At 49.2% G+C, this 23,308-nt stretch overlaps 2 protein-coding genes across 6 annotated transcripts in view; one reads left to right on the forward strand and one right to left on the reverse strand.

Moving 5' to 3' along the window:
- Positions 1-3,398: 3,398 nt before the first annotated feature.
- NHSL2 (NHS like 2) overlaps positions 3,399-23,308 on the reverse strand; it is a 138,348-nt gene continuing 118,438 nt past the window's right edge. For 4 of the 5 annotated variants that reach the window (XM_021933036.2, XM_009197801.4, XM_009197803.4 and 1 more), the window contains exons 2-4: positions 9,491-11,821; positions 7,897-8,029; positions 3,399-7,007 (exon numbers count right to left, since the gene is read on the reverse strand). In XM_021933036.2, coding sequence (XP_021788728.1) covers positions 6,686-7,007; positions 7,897-8,029; positions 9,491-11,821 — 2,786 coding nt within the window. In that variant the 3' untranslated portion in view covers positions 3,399-6,685. Of the gene's footprint in view, positions 7,008-7,896; positions 8,030-9,490; positions 11,822-13,033; positions 13,166-15,564; positions 15,761-16,050; positions 16,179-18,038; positions 18,195-23,308 lie in introns of all 5 variants that reach the window. The other variant, XM_031660459.1, reaches the window with a different exon arrangement.
- On the forward strand, positions 18,399-23,154 carry RTL5 (retrotransposon Gag like 5). The gene is made up of 2 exons (XM_003917870.4): positions 18,399-22,095; positions 22,553-23,154. The coding sequence occupies exon 1, from the start codon at positions 18,721-18,723 to the stop codon at positions 20,422-20,424; it is 1,704 nt and encodes a 567-aa protein (XP_003917919.1). The 5' UTR covers positions 18,399-18,720; the 3' UTR covers positions 20,425-22,095; positions 22,553-23,154.

Consider the following 23,308-nt stretch of genomic DNA (forward strand, 5'->3'; position numbering starts at 1 on the left):
ATTGTAGTGCTTTAAATGAAACCACACTGGACCCAAGGGCAGGAGACCTGGAATTGAGGCTGGGCCCCACAGCTGACTCACTGTGTGACCTTGTATATAAGTTATTTGAACTTTCTGGGCCTCAGCTTCCTCATGAGTGAAATGAGAGAGGTTGGTCCCTTTCAGCTCTAACATTCCAAGACTGCAGATAAATATAGAAATAAGATAAATACAACAATCTAGAAATAAGAAGTATTCCCCAAAGTAAGCTTTGGAGTCAGTAGAAAAAAGTAGCAATGAAATATAATAAAAAGAATAAAATTTTAACCACTAGCCAGGGTAAATATATCTCATTTAAAAATGAATGAAAAAGTTTGTAATTGACAATTCATCAGAAGACCTCAGAACACACATATATTGATACTTCTTCGCCATGATACACATGGGGGAAGGAACGAATTTGAGGTGACTTGTACAATGAGCACAATGCTGCGTTTGCATGCATAACGTTTTATAAAATTGGATGTTAGAAAAAGCTCAAGACCACCTAAGGAATAAATGTCTATAAAGCTTGGCATTACAAAGAGGCTGAGAGGGGTTAACTAGTTGTTCCAGTTCAGATTTTGTTTTGGAGTTCGTTGCTATCAAATTCCACTATTTAGGCAAAAATCTTAAAATCAAATCTACTTCTGCCAGAGCCATGGTGAAGACAGGTATTTAAGAGCTGGCAATACCAAACAAACCTAACACCTTTCCCTTTTTTTTCCATTTGTGAGTTTAAAAACTCTTTTTTTTTTTTTTTTGTTTAAACCCAAAGCAGGCCAGATGTGCTGGCTAAGTCAAATCAAAGATTTTGTAGGTTGAGCAATTTGTTGATCCAATATGATAAGTTCTCTTTTTTTTTTTTTTTTTGAGCATATGCACCAGAGTCCCATAAAACATGAGACTTCTCAATCTGATAATTTCTTAAAACCAAACAAACATATGCCTGACCAAAATAACAATATACACCTCTTGGCCAGAGACTGGTCATTATGATGAGAGCCAAAATAATGGTAAAGGTTGGAATCAGTTGGAGAGTGGTGGCTATAGTGATTCAGGGGCTTGAAGGAGTAACATCACTGGAATGCGCGCGCACACACCCCCCCCCACACACACTCTCTCTCTCTCTCTCTCTCTCTCTCTCCAGGGACGCTGCTGTTGCTGCTCCTGGAACTGCACTTTGAGAACGATTGGCCTAGATTTTGGGCTTTACTGAACAAAAGTATAATGCCCGTTTCACATGGCTCATTACTCATGCAAATGTCTTCTTGGTAATCTTATTAAAAACGCCCCAGGCCGGGCGCGGTGGCTCAAGCCTGTAATCCCAGCACTTTGGGAGGCCGAGACGGGCGGATCACGAGGTCAGGAGATCGAGACCATCCTGGCTAACACAGTGAAACCCCGTCTCTACTAAAAAAATACAAAAAACTAGCCGGGCGTGGTGGCGGTGCCTGTAGTCCCAGCTACTCGGGAGGCTGAGGCAGGAGAATGGCGTAAACCCGGGAGGCGGAGCTTGCAGTGAGCCGAGATCGCGCCACGGCACTCAAAAATGGGCGACCCACCGAGACTCCGCCTCAAAAAACAAAAAAAAAAAACAAAAACGCCCCAAATGTGTGTCTATAACTATTTACTATGTATTCCTCTATAAATCTGTTTCAAAGTATTCTAAAACTTTGCTTATTTCATATTATGTTTATATCATTATACTTTTTGCTGCATTTTGACAAAGGCACTTCCTTATACCTCTTTCCCACTCTCTTGTCCTTTTAAATCCCTAATATCCTTGTCACTTGTAGCTGAAATACATGCAAAGGCTTTGAGAGGACTGGGGGCTCTGGTATAGATATAGTCTCATTTTCACACCAAGCTGGACTGATAGCCCATAACAGAGATGAAGCAGGGAAAGCAGAAGCTTGTAAAGGTAAGCTTATTGGAGGTAAAGTTGTACCTCCAATAAGTTTAATAATCACCACCAATACTGGACAACTGACATTGACGGGACATGGATTGGACAGTTTCACCTTTCACAAACAGGACATATTTTCACAGACTCTTTAAATCCTTGTGTTCTTTACTCAAATGGTAAGTAGTATTAATTTCATTTATGTAAAAATGTCAATGTACAATATGAATGATCTAGACCTTCTCAGTGGCTTTTAGTAGCCATTTCTGAGAGTCCCTTGGTAGTAACCATATTGAATAGCATTGGGTATCAGGACAATTTAATTGACCATCCGCTAGTAACTCAAATGATTCCAGGCAATTAAGATATTTTCTATACTCTGGAGTTAGGCATCAGGGAATTTGGCCTTTCCATGGTGAAAAATACACTTCTACCACTAGTTGATGCCTAACATTCTGCAAGTAGAACTTCATTCCTTTGGCTTAAGGCTTTTCCCTTGTTAAAATGCTACCCTCAAAAGAGGTAGCATTAAGCCTTATAATCTCAAAGTAAATGAATTTATCCCTTTCCTGAGAGCATGTTTTTCTTAGAGAGGAGGAGAAGGAAGTAGGAGGCACTGAGGAGAGTTGGTGTTGGGAAGCGAGGTTTGGGAGAATGGAGCAGAAAGAGGAGAGGGAGGATCCTGGTGACAGACCTCCAACTCAGTCACTCTTTTGTTGAAGGGCTGGCCCTGGGAGCATCCCTGCTGAAATGGGTGTTAAATTGCCACCTGGAGCATATTACTTAGAAATCAACTATGTTTTCCGACATTAACACTACTAAAGATTCTTTAATGTATAGGCACACAAAGACTTACAGCAATGGAAAAACAGGTAGCAATAAAATATTTGGTGCAACAAGAGATAGGGAGTTAACCCCCCACCCCAAATCAGAAGGACTATACTTGTTCATAGGAAGAAGATAAACTGATATTACTTTAAAGAGTGCAAATCACAGGGCTGGGACGAGGGTAAGGCACTTGCATGGCCCTGAGAGTGGGCACCTCTTTGAATTTTGCGCCCTAGGCGCCTCACTCACCTCACCCTAGTCCTGGCCCTAGCAAATCATATTAAAGCGAAAGCTCACCATTGTGTCACAGACTTGATAATGAAAGGCGGAATGAGTGAGGAACAGAGCACTGAGCGTGAACTCATCTTTTTCCCAACTTGTTCATTGATGAGGAAGAGGGCAGGTGCATGGACAGATCTGCTCAGACAGGTACAGAGAGACTGCAATCGGGTCTGTGTTGTCCAGATAGTTACACTGGATGTCAGGTGCAATGCTCGTTAGGAGAGCCTGGTAGGATCTCCTCTGTCTGCACGTTCAAGGTAATTTATCCAGATCAACTGGTCAGTTTGTGTTCATTAAGCTAAAATTATTTATTTTGCTTCCTGTTGTCTCGCTTCCTTTATGGGTGAGTTGTGCTAGGGATGCAGTTCATGGGATTTGGGACTGAGGGATAAGTTGGGGCCGGTGGGGGAGGCCCAGTCAGGAGCTGAGGCAGGCCAAGTAGTGCAGGATGAGGAGAGGAGATACCAGCAAAGCTTGCTATTGTACTATTAATAACTATCCTCAAAAACAGGTACTGACTACCCACCAAATGCAAAGCATCCTTGGTTAACAGTTAACCTCCTCCCCTGGGGATGGTGACTAGATCAAAGTCAGGCTAGCAGAGCCATCTGTTGCTACTGATTGGAATGGGGAGGAAAAAAGAGGATAGGGACAACTTGAAATGGAAGCTGACCTCCTAGGGCCAACTTAATTTCACTCAAATCTCTTCTCTATTCCACCTTCAAAAATCATTATCATTATTATTTGTACTAGTAATCGAAGTAGTGCTGGATTCTCTGTAAGCCTTTCTGAGAGGGGCTTTCAGCCTCTCTTCTCCAGTCTCAGCAGAGCAAGCGCAGAAGGCAACAAACATTGTGGTAAGTGCCTGGGTGGGAGAGAGAGTGGTGTTATGATAATCAAAGGTAGGAGAGAGGTTGAGTGTTAGGAGTGGGGAATATGCTTGGTGTTCTGTTAATTAGTTATTAGTAGAAGTTTTACAGTTTGGTTGTTTATTTGGGACTATGTTTACCTGTTGCAAAATATTAAATGAGGCCAGGCACGGTGGCTTACCCCTTTAATTCCAGCACTTTGGGAGGCCAAGGCAAGAGGATCGCTTGAGCCCAGGAGTTCAAGACCAGCATGGGCAACATAGCAAGACTCCCATCTTTACAAAAAATTAATTTGAAAAATTAAATGAATACTTCCAGTCTTAAATGTCCTCTCTGACCATATGATTTCTGCCCCAAATCCTCTTGTGCTAATGGGAACACCACTGGGTGGGCCACAGTGATGATGTAGAAGATATTCTAAGAATTCCAGGCATATAGAGTATTGTAGAGGAAAGCAAGACTAAAGGTAATTGACAAACATAAAGGTGTCTGAGCATTCAGCTTCAGAATCTTTTGGGAAAACCTCCAGAGGTAGCAAGGTGAGGGGAGAGGCAAAACCCGTTAGAAGTAGTAAACAAGAAACTTCCAGGAAAGTCAACAGAAGTAACAAGGCCTCTACTATGTGAGTCCCATACTCAGCTTTAACGTTCAACCAGTCATAATGGTTCCCAAGGAGCAGACCCTGGTGTCCTTTCACTTTTGCTAAGCAAAAGCATAAACGCTCCTTCAGTTACTACAGAGGAAAATGTTTGTTTTTTGGAATTCTAAGTCTGGAGCAGACAAAGGTGGCATTCATATATAAACTGAGGCCAGGGATGAATTGATTTTATTTCAGGCAAAATCCCTGAAATTTCGAATTTGGTTAAGACCTTCACACCAAGTAGTTCTAGTACTTTCAAAAGCAACTGGGCCTTGCTGTTTATTATTTTAAGTGTCGAAGTGCTGGTTGCAAGGGAGTTGGTGGGCCTGGCCTGTTTCCAGAAGTCTCAGATTCAGAACTATAACAACAAAGGGCCTAGGCCTAGGGCTTCTCTTGTGAGAGGCCCAAGTTTTCTCAGTACTTAGTGTGGTTTTTCAGCTGCTCTGTCCAGCTGGAGTGTGGGCAGTTGAGCTAAGAGGTGGCTTCTCATTGGGCAATATAACCTATCAAAGTTGAGAACTGCTTGTCTCTGGAACTCTTACTGCATCCTCCAGGAGGTTGACCATTGAATCTATTGGGTGGGGAGTGAAGTAGGAAGGGGCTGGGGAACTCTCTTTGTGAAGCAGGCTACAATTTCATTCCACTGTTCTTTTTGCCTCTCGAAGACAGTAGACAATTAACTTTCCATCATTGGTCAGCAGGTTTTCTTTGCTCAATGCTTTGTCTTCCTCCCCAACCTCCCAGAAATCAGGCATACAAAAATCAAATGAATCACTGCTCTTGCTCTGCTTAGAAAATTGAGCTGACAAGAATAGTTAGTGCCTATAAGCTTTGTGGGAGGTGGGGACAGGGAGGGGTCGCAATGATTACTCTGAAGCTCTTTCAGTATGCTATTTACCCAGGTTCTTATGCTCTCCCCCAGCAAGGTTAATTGAAAGCTGGTTAAACACAGAACCTAAATGGCAAAAAGTAGCCCTTTTGTGTGTGTGTGTGTGGTGTGTGTGCATTATGGGCCATAGCAACTGGCAAGACTGCCTTTTAGATTTTGGATAGATCCTTTTAGTTTATATGTTCTTGGTTTTTGGAACAGAGTCGGACTTCCTTTAAACAAAACCAAACCACCAGAAACCACAATCTGAATTGACTGGTGGGGGGCAAGATGCACTTACTTTCTATTCTCCTTGAGCCTTTGATGACGCTGTTCCTTCAGTTAATTACTTCCTGTAATGAATGTTATATGCAAATGAAATGAGAGTTTTTAGAATGCAGCATGAGCTGGGCACAGATCCTGGCTATCGCTGTTGACAGACATATGGAGGATCTCAAGGTGCACTTGTGAGCTACCTCGGCTAGATCTGAGTGAACAAATGGCTGTCTGGTTTGTTGGTCAAACTTGGTTCATTCAAAGCAACCCAGTCCTGGTCTTTTCTAGCTAATGGGAGTTGCGAGGGGGGCGGGGGATGTCTATATGTTTATTGAAACTTATCACCCTGATCTCCGTGTAGACAATCAAACTGAAAAAGGCATTAAGTTTCAGGATGGAGTCACAGTCATATTCTGCACTACAAAAGCCATCCAATCAACCCCATGCCGAAATAAGTGCACCCTGCAAACCTCTCGCAAGTGCAGAGGAAAGCTAAACTGTGGTTGAGGAGGCATCAGAGTCTTTCTGTGTTTGCACACAGGGCCATCAGAGCCTCCCTAGGAAAGTGAATAATGAGCAATGGCATCCTATGCCCCCCAGGTTTGGCAGCCTCCAATCTGCTCTCACACTGCACTCCTCAGTGACAGGAGCCAGGGATGAAGCAGCCGGGTTATTGAATTGAAAAAGTGGCACATGTGCCCTGGCATCTGAAAATTTCTTCTTAGTTAGTGCACACCACTGGGGAAAATAAGAAGAAACTCGGTAGTCAGTCATGACAAGCCTATAAGTATGAAAACATAAAAATGTCTGAAGATGATTAAGTGCCAGATGATTTTAGCTCTAGATGAAGTAGCCTCTCTCCTGCTGTCCAGAATGTGAGTTCATGTAAAAGAAATGTAGGCTCTGTTGTTATTCCCACGGTTCTGTTTAAAGACCCTTTCTCTTCCCCCTTCTCTAGTCAAGTTTAGTAAGTAAATCCTGCTTGTTGAGCCCAGGGCTTAGGTACTGGGGTTATCGGTGGTTTCATAGTCTTTTGAAAATTGTGCAATAATTCTCCGAGCCAGTGGGTTAGTGGTCTTCAGCAGTTCAGCTGCTGAGGGACGAGACCTTGGAGTTGCCTTACTTCCCTTCTTCTGTAGCAAGGCCTTGAAATCGTCATTTCTGCCAGCATCTAGGTTGGCACTGCTGCCTGACCCTGTGGTGGCGGTAGACTCACTGATTGGAGACTCAGCTGTGTTCTTTATTGGTGAGTGGGAACTTGTTCTGCCACCCACAAAGGCCTCACCAGGTTCCTTCCAGCCGAGCAGCTTCCTTTTGGACCTAGATAAGAGAAAGTTTGGTTTGAGTGAGTTCATGCAGCAGACATTTACCAGTGCTTCACAGGCCCCCATGCCTGTGACATAATCTAGGCGGCAGCCCTTTAAGCAGCTGTATTGATCTGCTTTCTCTCTCTCTCACCTCTAAATCCTCAGAGACCCTTGTTGGGCCCTCCCATCCCCACATTCCTTTCAATGCCCCCAGCTGGAGTCACTTGTCCTGTGCCTGTAGCCTCAATCCTGCCCAGGTTCTGGGACCAAGGATGAATTTCAGGAGTCAAGGCTAGTAGCTCAGTGACTCTGAATCAGGACAGCCTGGGGACTGATCCTGTTCTGGACTGGTGGTCTAGCTCCATTAATAAGACTCTTCCCAGTTTTCTTGTCACTGAAACCCTGCCTTGTAATCCTGTCCAATAACTGGTCCCCATCTTGTTCCTCTTTGCCTAAGTTCCTGTTTTGATATGCTGCCTGGTGCCCCACTTCACCTCTTAATGGGATTTTTTTGGTACAAGGAATTCTGTGAAGGGTTAAATGTCTCTGACTATAGACAGAGCTAAGAGAGAGCAGATGGAGCCACAATAGGCCAAGTGGTTGCTAAGAGACGAGGGGCCTCTCACTCGGCACCTGGTCCTCCTCTCCCCTCCCTTCCTCCACTTTACCCAACGACATCAGTGAATTTGAGATGCGAGGCCCTGGACTGCGCTCACATATGTGGGTATCTGAACTTAGCCTCCAGGTGCAATTCTAATGGCTGCTTAGAGGTAGCAGTTTTTTCTTACTTTTAATTTTTTTCTTTTTCTTTTACAATTAGGATTTCAATGTGGAATAGCAGTTTTTCTTTAAGTACAAAAGGGAAGGCAATTGCAATTAGAATTAAGGAAACTGGTGCAGACCTGTGTATCACAGTAAATAAATCTTCAGTTGTGCGTGAAGCCACAAACACGTCATCATCATCCTCCGCAATCCATTCGGCTGTTTTATCACTGATTAAACTTTTTTCTTCGGTGCCTGGTTCCACGGAACTCCCTAGACATAAAAAACCAAAAGGAATGACTTTGACCACAATAGATAGGACAAAGTACATTCTCATATGTTATTTCATTTGATGGTCAAAGCAACTCTGTGAGGGCAGCAGGGTGGAGATTTTTAATATCTCCATTTTGCAGAGGAGGAACATGAAGTTCAGAAGCTTAAAGATTTGCCCAAGGTGAAGTGAGTGGTGAAGATCAGCATGGGTTCCTATTCTCTCATGCCTTTGTTATTATAACAGGTGGCCCGAGCATTCTCTTGTTTTAAACACTGTATATAATTTCTCTAAATGAAGGAGCTGGGAACGATCTAAAGTACTGACTCCCACCCAGTGGGTTAGAGTGGAACCTACTTGAATCTCAGAGGGGAGCCTGTGGAGTCTGAGGAAGCGTTTTCTACAACTACCTGGGGCTTTGATTTATTTGCTTGGCTTAGTCATGATTGACTCATACTGAAAGTCCAAATCTGCATATAGAAGGCCATGAGATTTCGATTTTTGGTGTTAAGGGTTCAGAAAAGAATGAGAAACATGGATGAACACTGACAACATTAGCTAAGTGGAATAAGCCAGTACAAAAAGACAAATACTGTATGATTCCACTTATATGAGGTGTCTAGAGTCAAATTCATAGAGCCAGAAAGTAGAATGGTGGTTGGAGGGAGGAATCTGGGGGGAGGGAGAAAGAGGAGTTGTTGTTTACTGGGTACAGAGTTTCAATTTTGCAAGATGAAAGGAGTTTGGGAGATTGGTTGCTTAACAATGTGAATGTGCTTAACACGAATGAACTGCACACTTAAAAATGGTCAAGATGGTAAATGTTATGGGTACTTTACCACAATTAAAACAAAGACAGACAGAAAAAGAAAGGATGAGAAACATTACGTATTATGTTTTATGGTTCCAGGAAGAGCCAAAGAACTCAAACCACCCAAGAAAGTGAGCTCCCTTTCCTCCAGAAGGCACAAAGAGAGGCTGCTGGTGGCAACATATTCCATTGTTTCAGATGGTTCCAAGCCTGCCATGGCACATGAACTCAGTCTGGTGGGGTATTGAGTCCCATGCAGGGAATTAAACTCAGTGCAGCCAGTGAAAAGTACTGTACAGTGAGGTGGAGGAGTAGTTCCCATGATAGGATGCATGCTTGGCTAGGGACGTGGGATGCTGAAGTCCTAGGGTGCTAGAACCTAGTTTGATTTCATTATCTCAGCACTAGGGATTTAGAGGGGAGAGTGGCCTAAACTGGGCCTTGGAGATCTGCCCCGGGCTAGTCTTGATCTCAAGGGCAGTAAGGCCAGCCCGTGGTTCCTATTTAGAGTAACCCAAACCCTCAAGAGGTGCCTGCACTGACTTAGGATCAGGATAATTATTCTGGGGCATCTGCTTCCATCTCTGGCACTTCATTCTCACCCTCATCTCTCCTGTGACTGAAGGAAAAAGCCAACAGACAGTTTACTAACCCAGAGGGCTTGCCTCCCTTTCACTGTCAGCCTGAGGAGTTGAAGTCACCCTTTGACCAAGTGATTGCAGGTCATCGCTGGTGGGGGGACACTTGGCGTCTTCCTCCAGGGTGATGATGGGGTTGAGAGGCAGCCTTGGTTCTGCCACATAGGCCTCCATTTGAGCTGTGGGAGAAGTGAGAGGCAGGTACAGCACGCTGGGTTTTTTTGGTACGGGAGGTGGAATCTTGCCTTTCTTTTTCTCAGCTTCTTCCTGGCTCTGGAGGCTAATTCTTTCAGGCAGGGCCCTCACCTTGGGGCCCTCGTCCTCCACACTTCCCTGGGGAGGCTGCTGTGTTCCTGAGAAGAAAGCACCAGAGGAACTGGCAAAAGGCGTGAAAACAAGAGATGAGGGTGCTGTTGACTCCCCTGGGCTTCTGCCATCTGGGAAGCTGGAGGACTTTGGTTTCCGCACTACCGTGTAGCTGTCTTGAGGGAGTGGTCTCGCATGTTGAATTGAGCTCCTGGGGGGCATAGCCAAGGTTGGTGAAGTTAGCGCATACTCCTCAGGAACAGATGGTGGCTTGTGGACCAAGCTTGGAGGCCTCCGGGCCACCGGAGGCTTCTCAGCTACGGGAGGTTTTGTCTTTCTCTCTGGCAAGGTGAAGACTTCTTCTGCTCTGGATTCCTCGGCACAGTCAGGGTTCTCAATGTCATCTTCCGGCTCAGACTTGCTGACCGACCTCAGGCGAACAGAACGTAGGTCGGACTGAGTAACCATAGGCATGATTGGCTGGTTGGGATTAGTTTTTTGGGCCAGCTTGACACCAAAATTTGTCTCTGAGTGGTGCCGACTCACCTTGGTTTTGCTTCGGATGGAGATACTCATCCCAGACAGATCCAGGTTGGGTGAAGAGGTCAGTGGTAGGTCAAATGATAGCCGTGACTTGGGAAATTTCTCCATTGGTGACGTTGGGGGTAGTGATGACTTCCTCTCAGGTACCACTGGACGTACTCGGACACTGCTGCTTGGAGGGGGTAAGTGGCCCAGGGTCAGGGACATGGAAACAGTAGGTGTTGGTGTTTCTGACTGGCTGGAGTAGCCACTGGAGGGTGACATCAGTCCAGGGGGCCTTCCCGGGGAGGATATCTCCCTGGCCTCCACTTCAATGGAGAGTTGGGAAGGTGTAGTGGCTCTGGAGGTGGAAGGTGAGGCAAGAGACTCTGAGCTGCCCTGAACTTGGGTGCACTCAATGACTGTGGTGCCAGTGGCAGTGCTGGAGCTGGACAGGGATTGGTAGGTGTCACCAGACTTCCAGTCAGTAAGATACCAGTGGTGGGAGAATTGTGTACCTTCTGGATCTTTGTGGTTTGGAACAGCTGGGTGACCCTGAGCATCTGGGTGGGACGAGTGATGTCCTTGGTGTTCCAACGAGAGGCAAAGGCTCTTGGGCCTCTGGTCCTTGGGTAGTGCTGACCCACCTTCAGGCAAGAGGCCTGGCTCATCTTTGACCAGTGAGACACTGCGCGTGGGTGGGGAAGGCTTCTTTTTGGCCTTCCTAAGTGAGATACTCTTGGACCTCTGCCTTCTGTGCTGGGCCTCTTGCTGGGCACTAAGGGAGGCGATGTTGTCAGCACTGTTACTGCCCTCAGAGCTTGTACTGGCAAAAGGCAGGGCACAGGCCTCATTGGCCTTCTGCTCCTCATCATAGTCCACATCTGTGGTGCCTGAGTCTGTGGGCACAGACAGTGACCGCTCCCGGAATCTGCTGGCCCCGCCGGGGCCTGTCTCCAGCCTTGTGGTCCCACTGGTCAGAAGGCCAATCTTGGAGGGTCTTTCGGGCATGTGCCTTCGCTGAATAAGGTGCTCAGGGTAGCCAGCTGACCCACTGCATCCTGCTGGGTTATCACGAGCAACAAGGAGGGTAGCAGCCTCCTTAGGAACCAGAGGTGGGACTTTGTCTAGAGAGACCCAAGAATTCCCACAGGAAGGATTTTTCCCATTTTCATTGACTTGATTGCTCTGGCTGGTGGCACTTGGAGTCATGTAGGTAAAAGCATCTCCCTTCCAGGAAGTGGAGAAGGTTGATTCTGTAGGTCCATTGCAAGAACTGGGGACACTGTACACCATTCCCATGCTCTCCATGCCAGGAGGGTTTGGGCCACTCCGCGCCTGGTGAGGTTCGTCTGGCTCACTGGAAGGAGTTCTCAGTACTGGCGAGGTGAGACTTGGGAACCGAGCATCCTGACCAACTGCAACTCTTCCATGAACTCCTTCCAGAATTGAGTGACTGGGCCTGATGTCAGAGGTGGTAGAGCGGGCCACACTGCCTGCTGGGCTGTTGCTGTGACCTGGAGGAAATAAACACAGGACATGAGTGCTACAGCAAGGGATCTCCCACCAGCTGTTTTGAGACAGAAGCACCAACTTTTTGCCAAGAAGCATTTGCCAACAGCTTGGTCAGAATTCCTTGGTTCTTCCCTTCCATGGATGAGGATGCTGGGGAAATTGGGTCCTTGCCCGTCACCCCACAGTGAGTCACACGGTGCCCTTGAATGGTCCAGATGGCTGCCAAATACTTTCCAGCTTTGATTATTCCTCTTAGAGCTGAAGTGTCATGTGGGATTACCTTGCATTTTCCCCATACTTTCACCCCAGGCTCATGAAACCATCACAGACCTCAGCATTCATCCATCCGGAGATGAGAGTAGAGGCTTCCGAACTAAGGACAGCATGGTGTGACGTTTGGCTCCAGCAGTGACTCTGGAGTATGCCCAAACTGCAAAGCTAAGAGTCTGGTTGCACTGTTCGCATCAGTCACTTTTAAGCTTTGCAACATAAGAGGCTGAGGATAACCTACAGATGTGAGGAAAACGTTTGGATGTTCCAAATCCCCAAACGTTTTCTCATAAACACAAACAATTACTACTGTCATGTCATTATTATTATTATAACTACTACTGCTATGAGAATTTGTAGTAACAGCCACCATTTGTTGGACACTGACTATGTACCAGGAACATGGTAGGCAAGTTACATACAATAACGCTAGTCTTCATGCTAATTCCACCGGGTTGGTATCATTATCCCCAGTTTATAGATGAAGAAGCTGAGGCTCAGAGAGGTTATGTAACTTGGCCATGGTCTCCCAGTTAGTAAGCGGAAAGACCAGGGCTCTTACCCGCTGCTATCTCCCTGGTCTGTGCTCCTGGCCAGCATTCGCTTAATGGTAGTAATGGTTCTGTTAAGATGATGGTGAGGATCCCTCTCTCCTCATCTATTTGCCTAAATTTGGCATATCTGGTTATATTATATTTATAATGGGAAACAATAATGTAATGGATTCATTAGCCCGGGAGACCTATTCTCCATATTCAGTTGACGCCCTTGACATGAGGCCCTTAGCTATTCTTAATTACCATATTGGCTTTTTCAGGACATCCGGAGGCCCCCTCCTCCACCCAATTATTCCTGTTCCCCATCACCACAGTACCACCTGGGTGGCAGGATTGGCGGGAGCGGGTAAGGGGAAGGGACTGGGGAATCAGCTGTGGTGGGGTCACCTTGATCTCGTTGGGAAAAGTTAGAGAATCCAATAATGGTCCGCCTCCGCCTCAGGGTGGACTTGGGGTTCACGGCTGTCTCTGTGTTAAACAACGAGTGTCGCAAACTTGCATGTTTATCAAACTGCTGCCCTGTAGCCAAAATAAAGACACTTGGGTGCATCCTGGTTTCTGTTTAAAGCACAGTGGAAATTGGCCTGAGAGAAGAGAATTATGGCAGTTGTGATGAGCATGAATAGCATCCAAGGCAGGTGGCACTTCTTCCCCATCTTTCCCAACTTGGCCCTGGGCATGCATGCTGGGTTTCCCAGGCTGCACCCAGGTTACCTGTAAGTCTTAGGTGTTCTGGGGCAGTGGTTTTCAACCCTGGGCTACTTATTAAAATCAACTGGGCAGCTTTTGAAACTGCAACACCTGGACCTTACCCCAGAACACTGAAATCTCTGGGAGTAGGGCTCAGGTAGAAGCATTTTCTAGAAGTCTTCAAGTGATTATTCAGAGGTACAGCCAGGGGTGAGAACCACTGGTGTAGAGCAGCAGGCTGGGACTAGATGCTGCCTGACTGTGATCTTCTCTCAGAGAAGGTCTTTATATGGGCCAGGTGAGGCCAGTGTCTCCAAGAGGCTGCCCCACTGCCCTCCACCATCCAGGAAAATGCCTGATAGTCTGTCCTGCAGTCTCCTGGTCACATTTTCCCAAAGCTGGCCCACAGCATGGTGATTGAGTTCTATTTCTTTCTCTTTCTCTCTCTCTCTCTTTTTTTCCTGGCACTGGCTTTTCAATTTAGGGAAATTATTGACACAGATTAGAGTTATCACTTCATCTGAGTTACATGGTACTTTCAAAATACCTGTTAATTCAGTTTGTTTACTGACTTGATAATGTTTTCAAATTCAACGCAATTAAAATGGAAGATTTCCTCAATAATATGTCTTACTTAATATTATTTAAAAAAATTTTTTAGAGCTCTATTTCTCTTAAAGTGCTAGGTCAGTCTTTGGGTGCTGGGAAATGGCTGGGTCAGAGTCAGGGCAAGGCAGGGTGGTGGGGCGAGGTCTGTGATTCCACCTCCCTTTCTCTCATTCAGCAGCTGGCTAGCCAGACCCTCCCCCGCCAGCCACACAGCTGCACACGTCCACAGACTCCTCAGCAAGTGACTCTGTGGGCAAAGCTCAGGGACAGCCTCATTGAGAGGAAGACAGACATTTATTTATTTATTGAAAGACAAAGTCTCACCGTCACCCAGGCTGGAGTGCAGTGGCGCCATCTCAGCTCACTGCAACCTCTGACTTCTGGGGTCAAGCGATCCTCACACCTTGGCCTCCCGAGTAGCTGGGGCCACAGGTGTGTGCCACCACACCTGGCTATTTTTTTGTATTTTTGGTAGAGATGGGGTTTCACCATGTTGCCCAGGCTGGTCTTGAATTCCTGAGCTCAAAGGATCCACCCACCTCAGCCTCCCAAAGTGCTGGAATTACAGGCGTGAGCCACTGTGCCTGGCCAAGATAGACATTTAGACACAAAATGTTCAACATCATTTCTGGAGTCTTTCCTCATCAGCCCTCACTCCTTTTGGTATATTTCCCTAGGCTGTGGGCTCTATTTCCTGCCTCTGATTTTCTGAAATGATGCCAGTGACAGTGGAGGACCCCATATCCAGGGAGCACTGCCATGTGTGGCCAGAGCTGTCCTCATCATCTTTATCAACATTTTCCAGCAGAGCACAGGCTGGCGCTGGCTCACAGGACCCCTCTGATCCCTTTAGGTTACTGAGATCATGGTTTCATCATGCTGCGTGGCCCTATCTCCTTCTCAAATGACTGGCCCTCCTTCTCTTCCCCTTACAGCTGATGGAGTGTAGATCATGGATGTATAGTGTGCCACATGCCCCCAGAGCCACAGCCAGCTGGGCTACATATAATACATCATGTTCCCCACTCTCAAAGTTGTACTGGGTCCCCTTTTGATCTTTTTGGCCTTAGGACCTTTCTACCACTTCTTTTCTTGAAAACTTGCCAAACAAGTTGAGAAGGCCCACCTTGCTAGAAGACTAGTGTCCAGTGAAAGTGCCACCAGGCCTTTGGTCTGTGCCCAGGTGTGATCCTCCCTTGTTACCACCAGCACTCCAGACCCTACTCTCCCGCTCCGACTCTTATCAGTGTACTCCAAACCCAGCTGTGGGCACAAGAAGTTGTCTTGCCCTGACCCAAACAGAACTCACAAACTTTAAGTTTCCATATGTGCTCTGAAGAGCACACAAGTTCATAAGGCTTTGAAGCTTTCTGTTAAGAAAATTTTGTTTGCTATCAAATAGTCTCAGTTAGGGTGGCAGTGCCAGGAGGGGGTGAAGAAAGAGCAGCCAGCGCCCCCTCTTCTGCATGCCTCCATTCCCTGGCAAGAGCCATGACCGTGACAGCGCAAGGTGAGCCGGTAGCAAAGAAAGTCTCACTTCCCTCCCCCAACACCCAATGCATTGAAGAAGATGGTCTGTAGAGGCATGAAGGGAAGAAGGCGGTGCTAAGCAACTCTACCAGAGATGTTGATGGGCACAATGTCAGACTGCGTGGAGCAAGGCTGAGGCCACCGCTTCTCCTCTAGGATGGGCAGAGGGAAGAGGTTATTCCAGGCAGTTTGCTTGTCGGCTGTGGTAGACAGGCTCAGGGAGGCCTCGGGGGCCCTCACACCCTGGGTGGTAGTCTCATCCTCGCTCAGCTGCCGTTTTGTAGGCTGTTGGGAGAGAAGGTGATGGAAAGGGTGTATTCCTGCCCGGTGATGAGCCAGTGCCCATAGGGTGGCTGTTTAGGCTGGGTAGTTGGAGACTTCGTCTGGGAGGCAGGAAAGCGTGGACAGGCCGCCAGGCCAGGCACCTGCTGTGCAGGGCCCATCCCAGTGGGGCCTCAGGGTAGCTCTGCTGGTGAGCAGAGGTGAGCAGCTTCCAGTGGGTAACGTAAGCAGCTGGAGGTCTCCTGTCAGTGGGTGTATGCTGGCTCTCCCAGGTGGGGGATGAGGCAACTCACCATCAATACAAACTCCAGACGCTTGGCAGACTGGGGCCTTGGGTTGGGGGTGGGCTTAGTGGCCTCATCAGAAGAGCGGAAGGTCTGCCCCACAAGTCTGGCCTCCGAATACTGTTCCTCATATTCTTCTGAAAAATAGCACAGTGGAGACACACACTCTAGGGTGCCACGGCCAAGTGCTGGGCCGGAGAAGGGCCATGAGCCAGGGCTTCTGCTCTAGCTGCCAGGCCTGACTTGCATTTTCTTTAGGCTATTTCCAGGTGTTCGAGCCACTGGATTTGGAAATGGAAAAGTGCTTGCTTCCCAGGACCATGAGGGTCGAGGAGAAGAGAAAGTCAATAAATTCATGCTGTGGTGGTTTGGGGACCAAGCCCTTATCTCAATGACCCCCACCTTGAGTGCTCAGTTACGAAAAGAGGCTCAGAATGCAGACACCTTTTGCTACTTTGGACTGCAAGTTCCTCTCTTTGAAGCCCTGCAGCTCTTAAGGTTTTCTGCAACCCTACCAAGGAAATGACCTGTGTGAAGCAAGAAGAGATTTATACCAGGAAGTCCAATCTGGAGTTCTTTCTTGGATGTCAAGAACTCTTACTTGAGCCTTTGTGGGCTGGGTTCCCTGCACCTTAGTCCCTCTGTGAGTGGTGTCAGGTCTAGGAGGGCTAAGGTGAAGGAGAGGGGAGGAGGAGGTAACAGCACAAAAGAGGCAGAAGTTCAGCGGCATCATCAGTGAATAAGGATGCACAAGATTTGAATGGGGTTGATTGAAGTGATGAATTTGATGAATACATGAAGAAAGTGAGAGTAGAGAAGGGACATTCATGCTGCATGTACACTGAACAAAGACTCTTAGAATCATAGAGAGTTGGGGTTGCTCTTGGGGTTCTTTGGTCCAACACCTCATTCTGTGCCCAGACTCCCTCCTCAGCAGCCCTTCTAGGTGCTTCTTCAGCCTCAGCGCACACACCTGCAGGGAAGGGGAGCTCCCTCCCTCCCAAGGCAGCTCATTTCTTCCACGGACAGTTGGGGCTGTCAGGCGTGTCAGAAAGTTCTTCCTTATCTGGAGGTGGAATGTGCCTCCTTCTGGGTTTCCACCCACTGGTCCTAATTCTGCCATGGTAGCAACACAGAGCACATCAACTCTTTTTCTGCGTGGCAACTCCTTTGTTATCTGAACACAAGGCTCATGGTGTCCCTTGGCATCTTGCTTTTCGAAGGTTACCACTGCCCTGGTAGGGGGTGGGGGTTATGGCTGTCATCCCGTTGGTGGTCCATCAGCAGTTTTCTATTCGCCATTAGAGTTAACCTTTATTAGTATGGATAAAGGAGTGCTGACAAGACCTCTTTTCATGCTTAACATCCACTGAGCACCTCTTGGCAGGTGGGGAGGGAACCCAGCCTTCTGCCAGGTGCTTCTGGAAACCCCAGGGTAGTAAGATGTGATTCTTTACATGGAGAAGCTCAGGCTGGTTAGGAGGACAAAATAGGTGACCCCTGGGTGTTGTGTATTGGGCTTACTTGGGTGAGGCAGTAGCTATCCAGGGGCGGTTATTGCAAGAGCAGAGTGAGTGAAGCCCAGAGTGGGAGATCCTGCAGATGCCCCCTTTGTCTTCTGGTGCCAGCATCCCAAAGGCATGGGCGATGTGGCAAGAGGGGGGCTGGAGGGAATGGGGGCCCACATTGTGGGAGTCTCCCACCCAGCTCTCGGTGAATGGTATGACTTATGGCCCTGCCTCAGTCTCTGTCCTTGTTTCCCCATGGGCTACTGAGCTGAAAAAAGGGGGTGGGGATGGGGGGAAACAGCCCTGGAAATAGCCTCTTTCAGAATCATTAGGCTGAAAGGTGAAAGCTGGAAACTGCTTTGTCGATTGTTTTTAAACTGTTCTCTCTCTTTATCTTGCTGGTCCCTGTCCTCTTTCTTCTTTGCCTCCCTCCTGCTGCTGCGCATCTCGCCTCTGGGCTCCGGCCGCAGCCCCCCTCCCTCTCGGTACCTTGCAACAGGCTCTGGAGATTGAGCTGCGCCTCGCGAAGCAGCTCCTCTACACTCGGGGGCCTGCCCGAGGAGAGGAACACGTTCACTGGCTGTCGCCATGACGACCTCGAGTGGGCAGTCGCTGTCGCATTTTCCCGACCCGAGTTAGCTGCAGCTAGGGAAGGAGAGAGTCAGTGAGAGGCGCAGGCGAGCTGGAGGGGAGCGGCGCGCGGCGGCCAGTGGGCGACCGCAGTTCCCCAAGGCCCGCCCCTGCGTGGGGCGGGGGGAGTGCGAGGCTGCGCTTAAAAGGCGGGGAATCGGCGACCGCAAGATTTTTCCTCGACAGATCCTGCTGCAGTCTGCTCCCTCCCGCTCCGCTCGCCCCTGCCCGCCCGCCCGGTCGCCGCCGCCACCGTGTCGCCCGCATCTTCCGCCTGGCGCCTCCGGGCCCCGTGCCGCCGCCCGCCCTCTCCGGCCCCGGCGACGAGGTAACGCGCCCTGGGCCGAGCCGCCGGGCCCTCCGCCCAGAGCGCCGCCCTCCGAGCTCCCCCCGGTGGGTGTGGCCCGGCCTGTCCCGCGCCCAGCCGCCGCACTTTGGTCCCTCCCGCGCCCCGCCGCCGCATTTCGGCCTCCTCCGGCGGCCTGTAGCTCCCGTTCCTCTTTCCCCACCACGGAGCCCCAGGGCCCCTGGGCTTGTCGAGATGTCTGAGGCGGCAGGAAATCTCAACAGCCTCCGCATGGCGAATGTGGCCCTGCGCGAAGAATTAAATGCCCTTCGCGGGGAGAATGCCAATTTGGGCCTCCAGCTCGGGAGAGCCCTGGCCGAGGTTAATTCCTTGCGGGGCAATGTCTCCAGCTACATCCGTTGGCCAGTACCCATAGTGCCTGTCCTTGCGGAGGAGAACTTGGAGTTCGCGCTCAGTGAGATCGAAGCCATTCCCGGGGGAGAACTGCCCTTCTTGTGCCGGCCTCCCCCACGCGCGGAGCCCGACTGTATCTCGGATGATCTTTTGATTAACGTGATCCAGGATCGCAGCACCCCCGACGGGCCCGCTGATCCCCCTCTGCTGCCCATCCCGCCCCCGCCGGCGCTGCCTCCGCCTGCGTCAAAGGAGCCGCCCCCGCAGCCCCCTCTGCCACCGCTGGAGTGGCCTGAGATAGAGCCCTTTTCAGGCGACCCAGTCTACCTGGCTGAATTCCTGATGCAGCTAGAGACCTTCATAGCCGACCATGAGGATCATTTTCCCGGGGGCGCCGAGCGGGTGGCCTTTCTGATCTCCTTTTTCACTGGCGAAGCCAAGGACTGGGCCATCTCGGTCACCCGGGAAGGAAGCCCCTTGCATGCCAACTTCCCGCGCTTCCTGGATGAAATCCGTAAGGAATTCTGTGGCCCCATCCCCCCACGTGTGGCTAAAAAGGCCATTCGCAAGCTCAAGCAGGGCCACTGTACCCTCGGCAGCTATGCAGATGCTTTTCAGTTCCTGGCCCAATTCTTGTCTTGGGATGACTGCCACCTCCAAAACCAGTTCCTCAAAGGCCTGTCGGAATTCTTCCGCAAAGAGCTCTTATGGTCAACAGAAATGGCCGACCTAGATGAGCTGATTCTCGAATGTGTGGAGATAGAAAGAAAAGTGCGCGTTCCCAAGCCTATCCCGCTCCCTGGGGTTCGAAATATCCTCTTCCCTTTTGCTCCCAATGAGGAAGAAAGTGAAGATGAAGAGTACTACAGTGAAGATGAAGACCAGGAGGCACGCAGGCACAGGCTTCACCCCAAAGACCAGAGGAATCGCATGAGGGCTTTTCAGCAAGAGATGAAGGAGAAGGAGGAGGAGGAGATGAAGAAGGAGGAAGAAATGAAGAAGGAAGAGGAGGAGAAGGAGGAGGAGGAAGAGGAAATGAAACAGAAAGAGGAGGAGGAGGAGATAAGGAACAAGAATGGGGAGGAAGGAGAGAGTAAGGATGAAGAAGATGAAGATGAGGATGGGGGCCAGAAACCAGAGCGGGAGCCACAGCAGGAGCCAGGGACTGAGGAGACCTATGGTGAGGTGGAGGAGGAGCCACTGGATGAGGCCCAAGATGATGATCTAGATGAGCTAATGGAGATGGAGCCGACCTTTGTTCACGCCTCATCCCAGACTTCTGGCCCCACAAATGGTTACCACGCCGAAAACTTCCTGGGTGCATCGCCTCCCATAATACAGCCTAGCAGACGGAGGAACCAGAATCGAGTCCCACTTCTGGAAGGCCTTCCAGGCACCAATTCACCATTCTACAGCTCCCCCCCACTGATTCGCCGCACAGGTCGCTTAGGGCAACGCCAAGTTCGAAGACGCCCCCCCGTGCTTTTCCGCCTCACTCCGAGACAGGGGGGCCACCGAGCTGCTCGTGGCCGAATTCGAGTGTGAGTGCTGGAGCCAGATGGCCACCCAGAACACACCCTTCTTTTGCATCCCCCACCCCTGCTATTGCTGCCATACCTGCCCCATTTGCTGACCAGGACTTCAGGGAGTTTCAGACCTGCAGAACCTGAAGAAGACCTGCAGAATTCCAGACCGTCTTGCAGCCATGACCAGAGAGTAACATGTGCTCAACCAGGGCCACCTGGGAAAGGAGGGATCAGCAATAGCTGCCCTCTTGGCATGTACTCTGCTCAGTCCTGCCACGAGCTGGAGAGCAAGTTTCTGGGCCTGTTCCCATAAATGAACTGGTCACCCTCTTGTATTTCCCCTCTGGTTGTTCCTAACCCACACCTCGCCTGCGTTTCTTCACCCTGTGTTCTACAGTTTTATTCTCTGACTGACCCACCAGGACTTCACCCAATGCCTCACTGATCTGCCCCAATGAGCAAGAGGACAGGCTACCCTGAACTCCTAAAGCCAATGAGGCCAGTTGCTAGACACAAGCAGGATGGTGAGCAGGATGGTATCCAGAAATGTCCCTAGAAGCCTACACTCGTTTCATGCCACACCTCCAGCAGAGGGCCTGGAAGAGGACCCGACATCTAGCCCAGTGAGAGTGTGCAAAGCCACATGTCAAATGGACAACTTGACCGACATTTGCCCTTGACTGACTGTGCAGGCTGGTTCCACTTACAGCACTTGAGTCTACCTTTGCATAGATTCCTGTATCAGGGCTCTTGGACTGACTTGCCACATCTGGAGCCCTTTCCTCTCACCACATTGCCCTCCTGGGCACCCCTGGTGGACAGCACCCAACATTGCAGGCTCCACCACTTTCCTTGATGTTGCCTAAAGGGTAGCCAGTTAGGGTTTGGGGGAGGAGAAGGAGGAGGAAGAGGAGGAGTAGAAAGAAGCAGCAACGATCATTCTGCCATTGTAAAGAGTGACTCTTTCCTTAGGGATGGTGGTCTTCTCCCCTTGCCAGGCCTTGGACTGCAGCCTCCAGTCAAAGGTCTTTGCAGGACACTTTCTATCCTTGGAGTTGCAGAGGAGGACTGATTGGCCATTCCTTCTGGGACAGAGAGAGGGCCCATGGCCTGCTCTGAGCTCCCTTCAATTTCAAGGAACCCTTAGTTCTGAGAGGAGAGAGGAAGGCTGCACCCACCATGGCCTCACAGCTGGGACCCCTTCATGTCTCTGACATGGGGGCCAACCCCTGGCCTGCTGCTGTGCTTCAGTGACACAGTAAAGCTTAAGAGGGTGGCTGCCTCCTAGGAACTCCTGGGACTTCTGGGTACAAACTCAGGTGCCCTTATAAAGAGACCCGCTGCTTGCCTTGAGTCCAGAAAGCACTGCTTCTGCAGTGAAAAACACACACCATGTCAGTTCTGGCCACAAAATGCCAGCCAAATCCACTGCTGGCCTGAACTGCCCCTGGACACTGGACTTATTGCACAGTGACTGGCAGCAGAGCAAGTGCAGCCAGGGTTTGTGGCCAAAGGAAAGAAAGCATAGTAAATTCAACCTCTGTTCCTCATGGGAGTCTGACCGATAACCTCAGGCTGACCTTAGGATCTTGGGCCTGGAGGCAAGAGGAAAGAGCTGGAGGGAGAGGAGTCGCAAAGAAACCCAGTCCTCTGACTGGTTTCTGGTGAGGTCTCTATTCATCAGTGGGAGGTAAGATGCCCTTTTCATTAGCGCTTTTGTTTCTCAGCCTGGGGATCAGTGGATTTGGGTTCCTATAACCTGTTGCTACCTTTTTAAAAGGTCCCCTCTCTCCAAAGAGAAAAGTAATACATAATCATTAAAGAAAGTCTGGAAAATAGAGAAAACTATAAGGACAACTCCCCCCTCCCCCAGACATTAAGAGTCCCACCACACAGAGGCAAGCACTATTAACACTTTGCTGCCTTCCTTTCTAGTGTGTTCTTGCTATGTCTTGTCAAACCTGAGCTCATCCTGCCAGGTCTTGATCAGCAGGATTTAAAATGGCTGCCACCTGTGCAGTCATGCATACTGAATATTCATTTAAACATTCTCCTAATTTGTTGGACCTTTCAATCGTCTGGTTTTCCCCATCCCCACCAGGGCAGGAGTAAACAACTTTGTAAAGAAAATTTTGTCTGTTTTTCAGCTGATTTTGTCTGATTTCCTCAAGAACGTATTCCAGGAGGAGACCTGCTATTCTTCAAGGGGACCTGCTATTCTTCGAGGTGGTGGACCCTGTTTGCTGATGGTCGACACTCTGGCCCTACTACCTCATGTCCCTGTGAGGAGTGTGAAGGACGGGTGCCTTAAACCCACACTTCCAGGGGCCCTTCAGCACAGGTCCTGCCTGTTCCCATGGTGCTTCTCACCCCGAACCCTCAGAGCCACAGCCAGGGACAGAGCAGATGAGCAGTGAGCTGGTTTCCACCCTCTGGGGGCAGGAGGGGCTTGGGCTTCCCTTGGACCCTCTTCCTTCCTTTCCCAGATCTTCAATATTTGTTGTGATGTAACAGCCATAAGAGCTGTAAGAGGAACTGTGGGCTTTGGGAGCTTTCTTGGGTTGAAAGAGGGGTGGGGGGGAGGGGAAGCATGCAGGGGTATGAAGGCAGCCCAAGGTCTCCCAGAGGCTCGGGAGGAAACTTGTTTGGAATACATGTGTTATTGTTGCATTACTGTGTTGTGAAGATAAGAAGCTGCTCTGTATGCTAAAGCTTTCTCTCCTCAATAAAAATATAAAGGGTGTGTAAAGATTGTGTCTCTTTGTTATTGAGCAAGCATAGATGGGTACAGAGTAGGCATCGGGTGCTTCCAAGGTCCCCTGCCGGAGTCAACCTACCCTGAAGTCTTGAAATCCTTAGACAAGGAAACCAAGGGCCGGTGTAGCTCAAGGGACCTGCCTACA

The sequence above is a fragment of the Papio anubis genome, chromosome X (assembly GCF_008728515.1).
Source record: "Papio anubis isolate 15944 chromosome X, Panubis1.0, whole genome shotgun sequence".
Classification (NCBI taxonomy): domain Eukaryota; kingdom Metazoa; phylum Chordata; class Mammalia; order Primates; family Cercopithecidae; genus Papio; species Papio anubis.

Bases quoted from the DNA above. Each gene is read 5' to 3' on its own strand.
- RTL5 (XM_003917870.4), top strand. From the start codon at position 18,721: ATGTCTGAGGCGGCAGGAAATCTCAACAGCCTCCGCATGGCGAATGTG.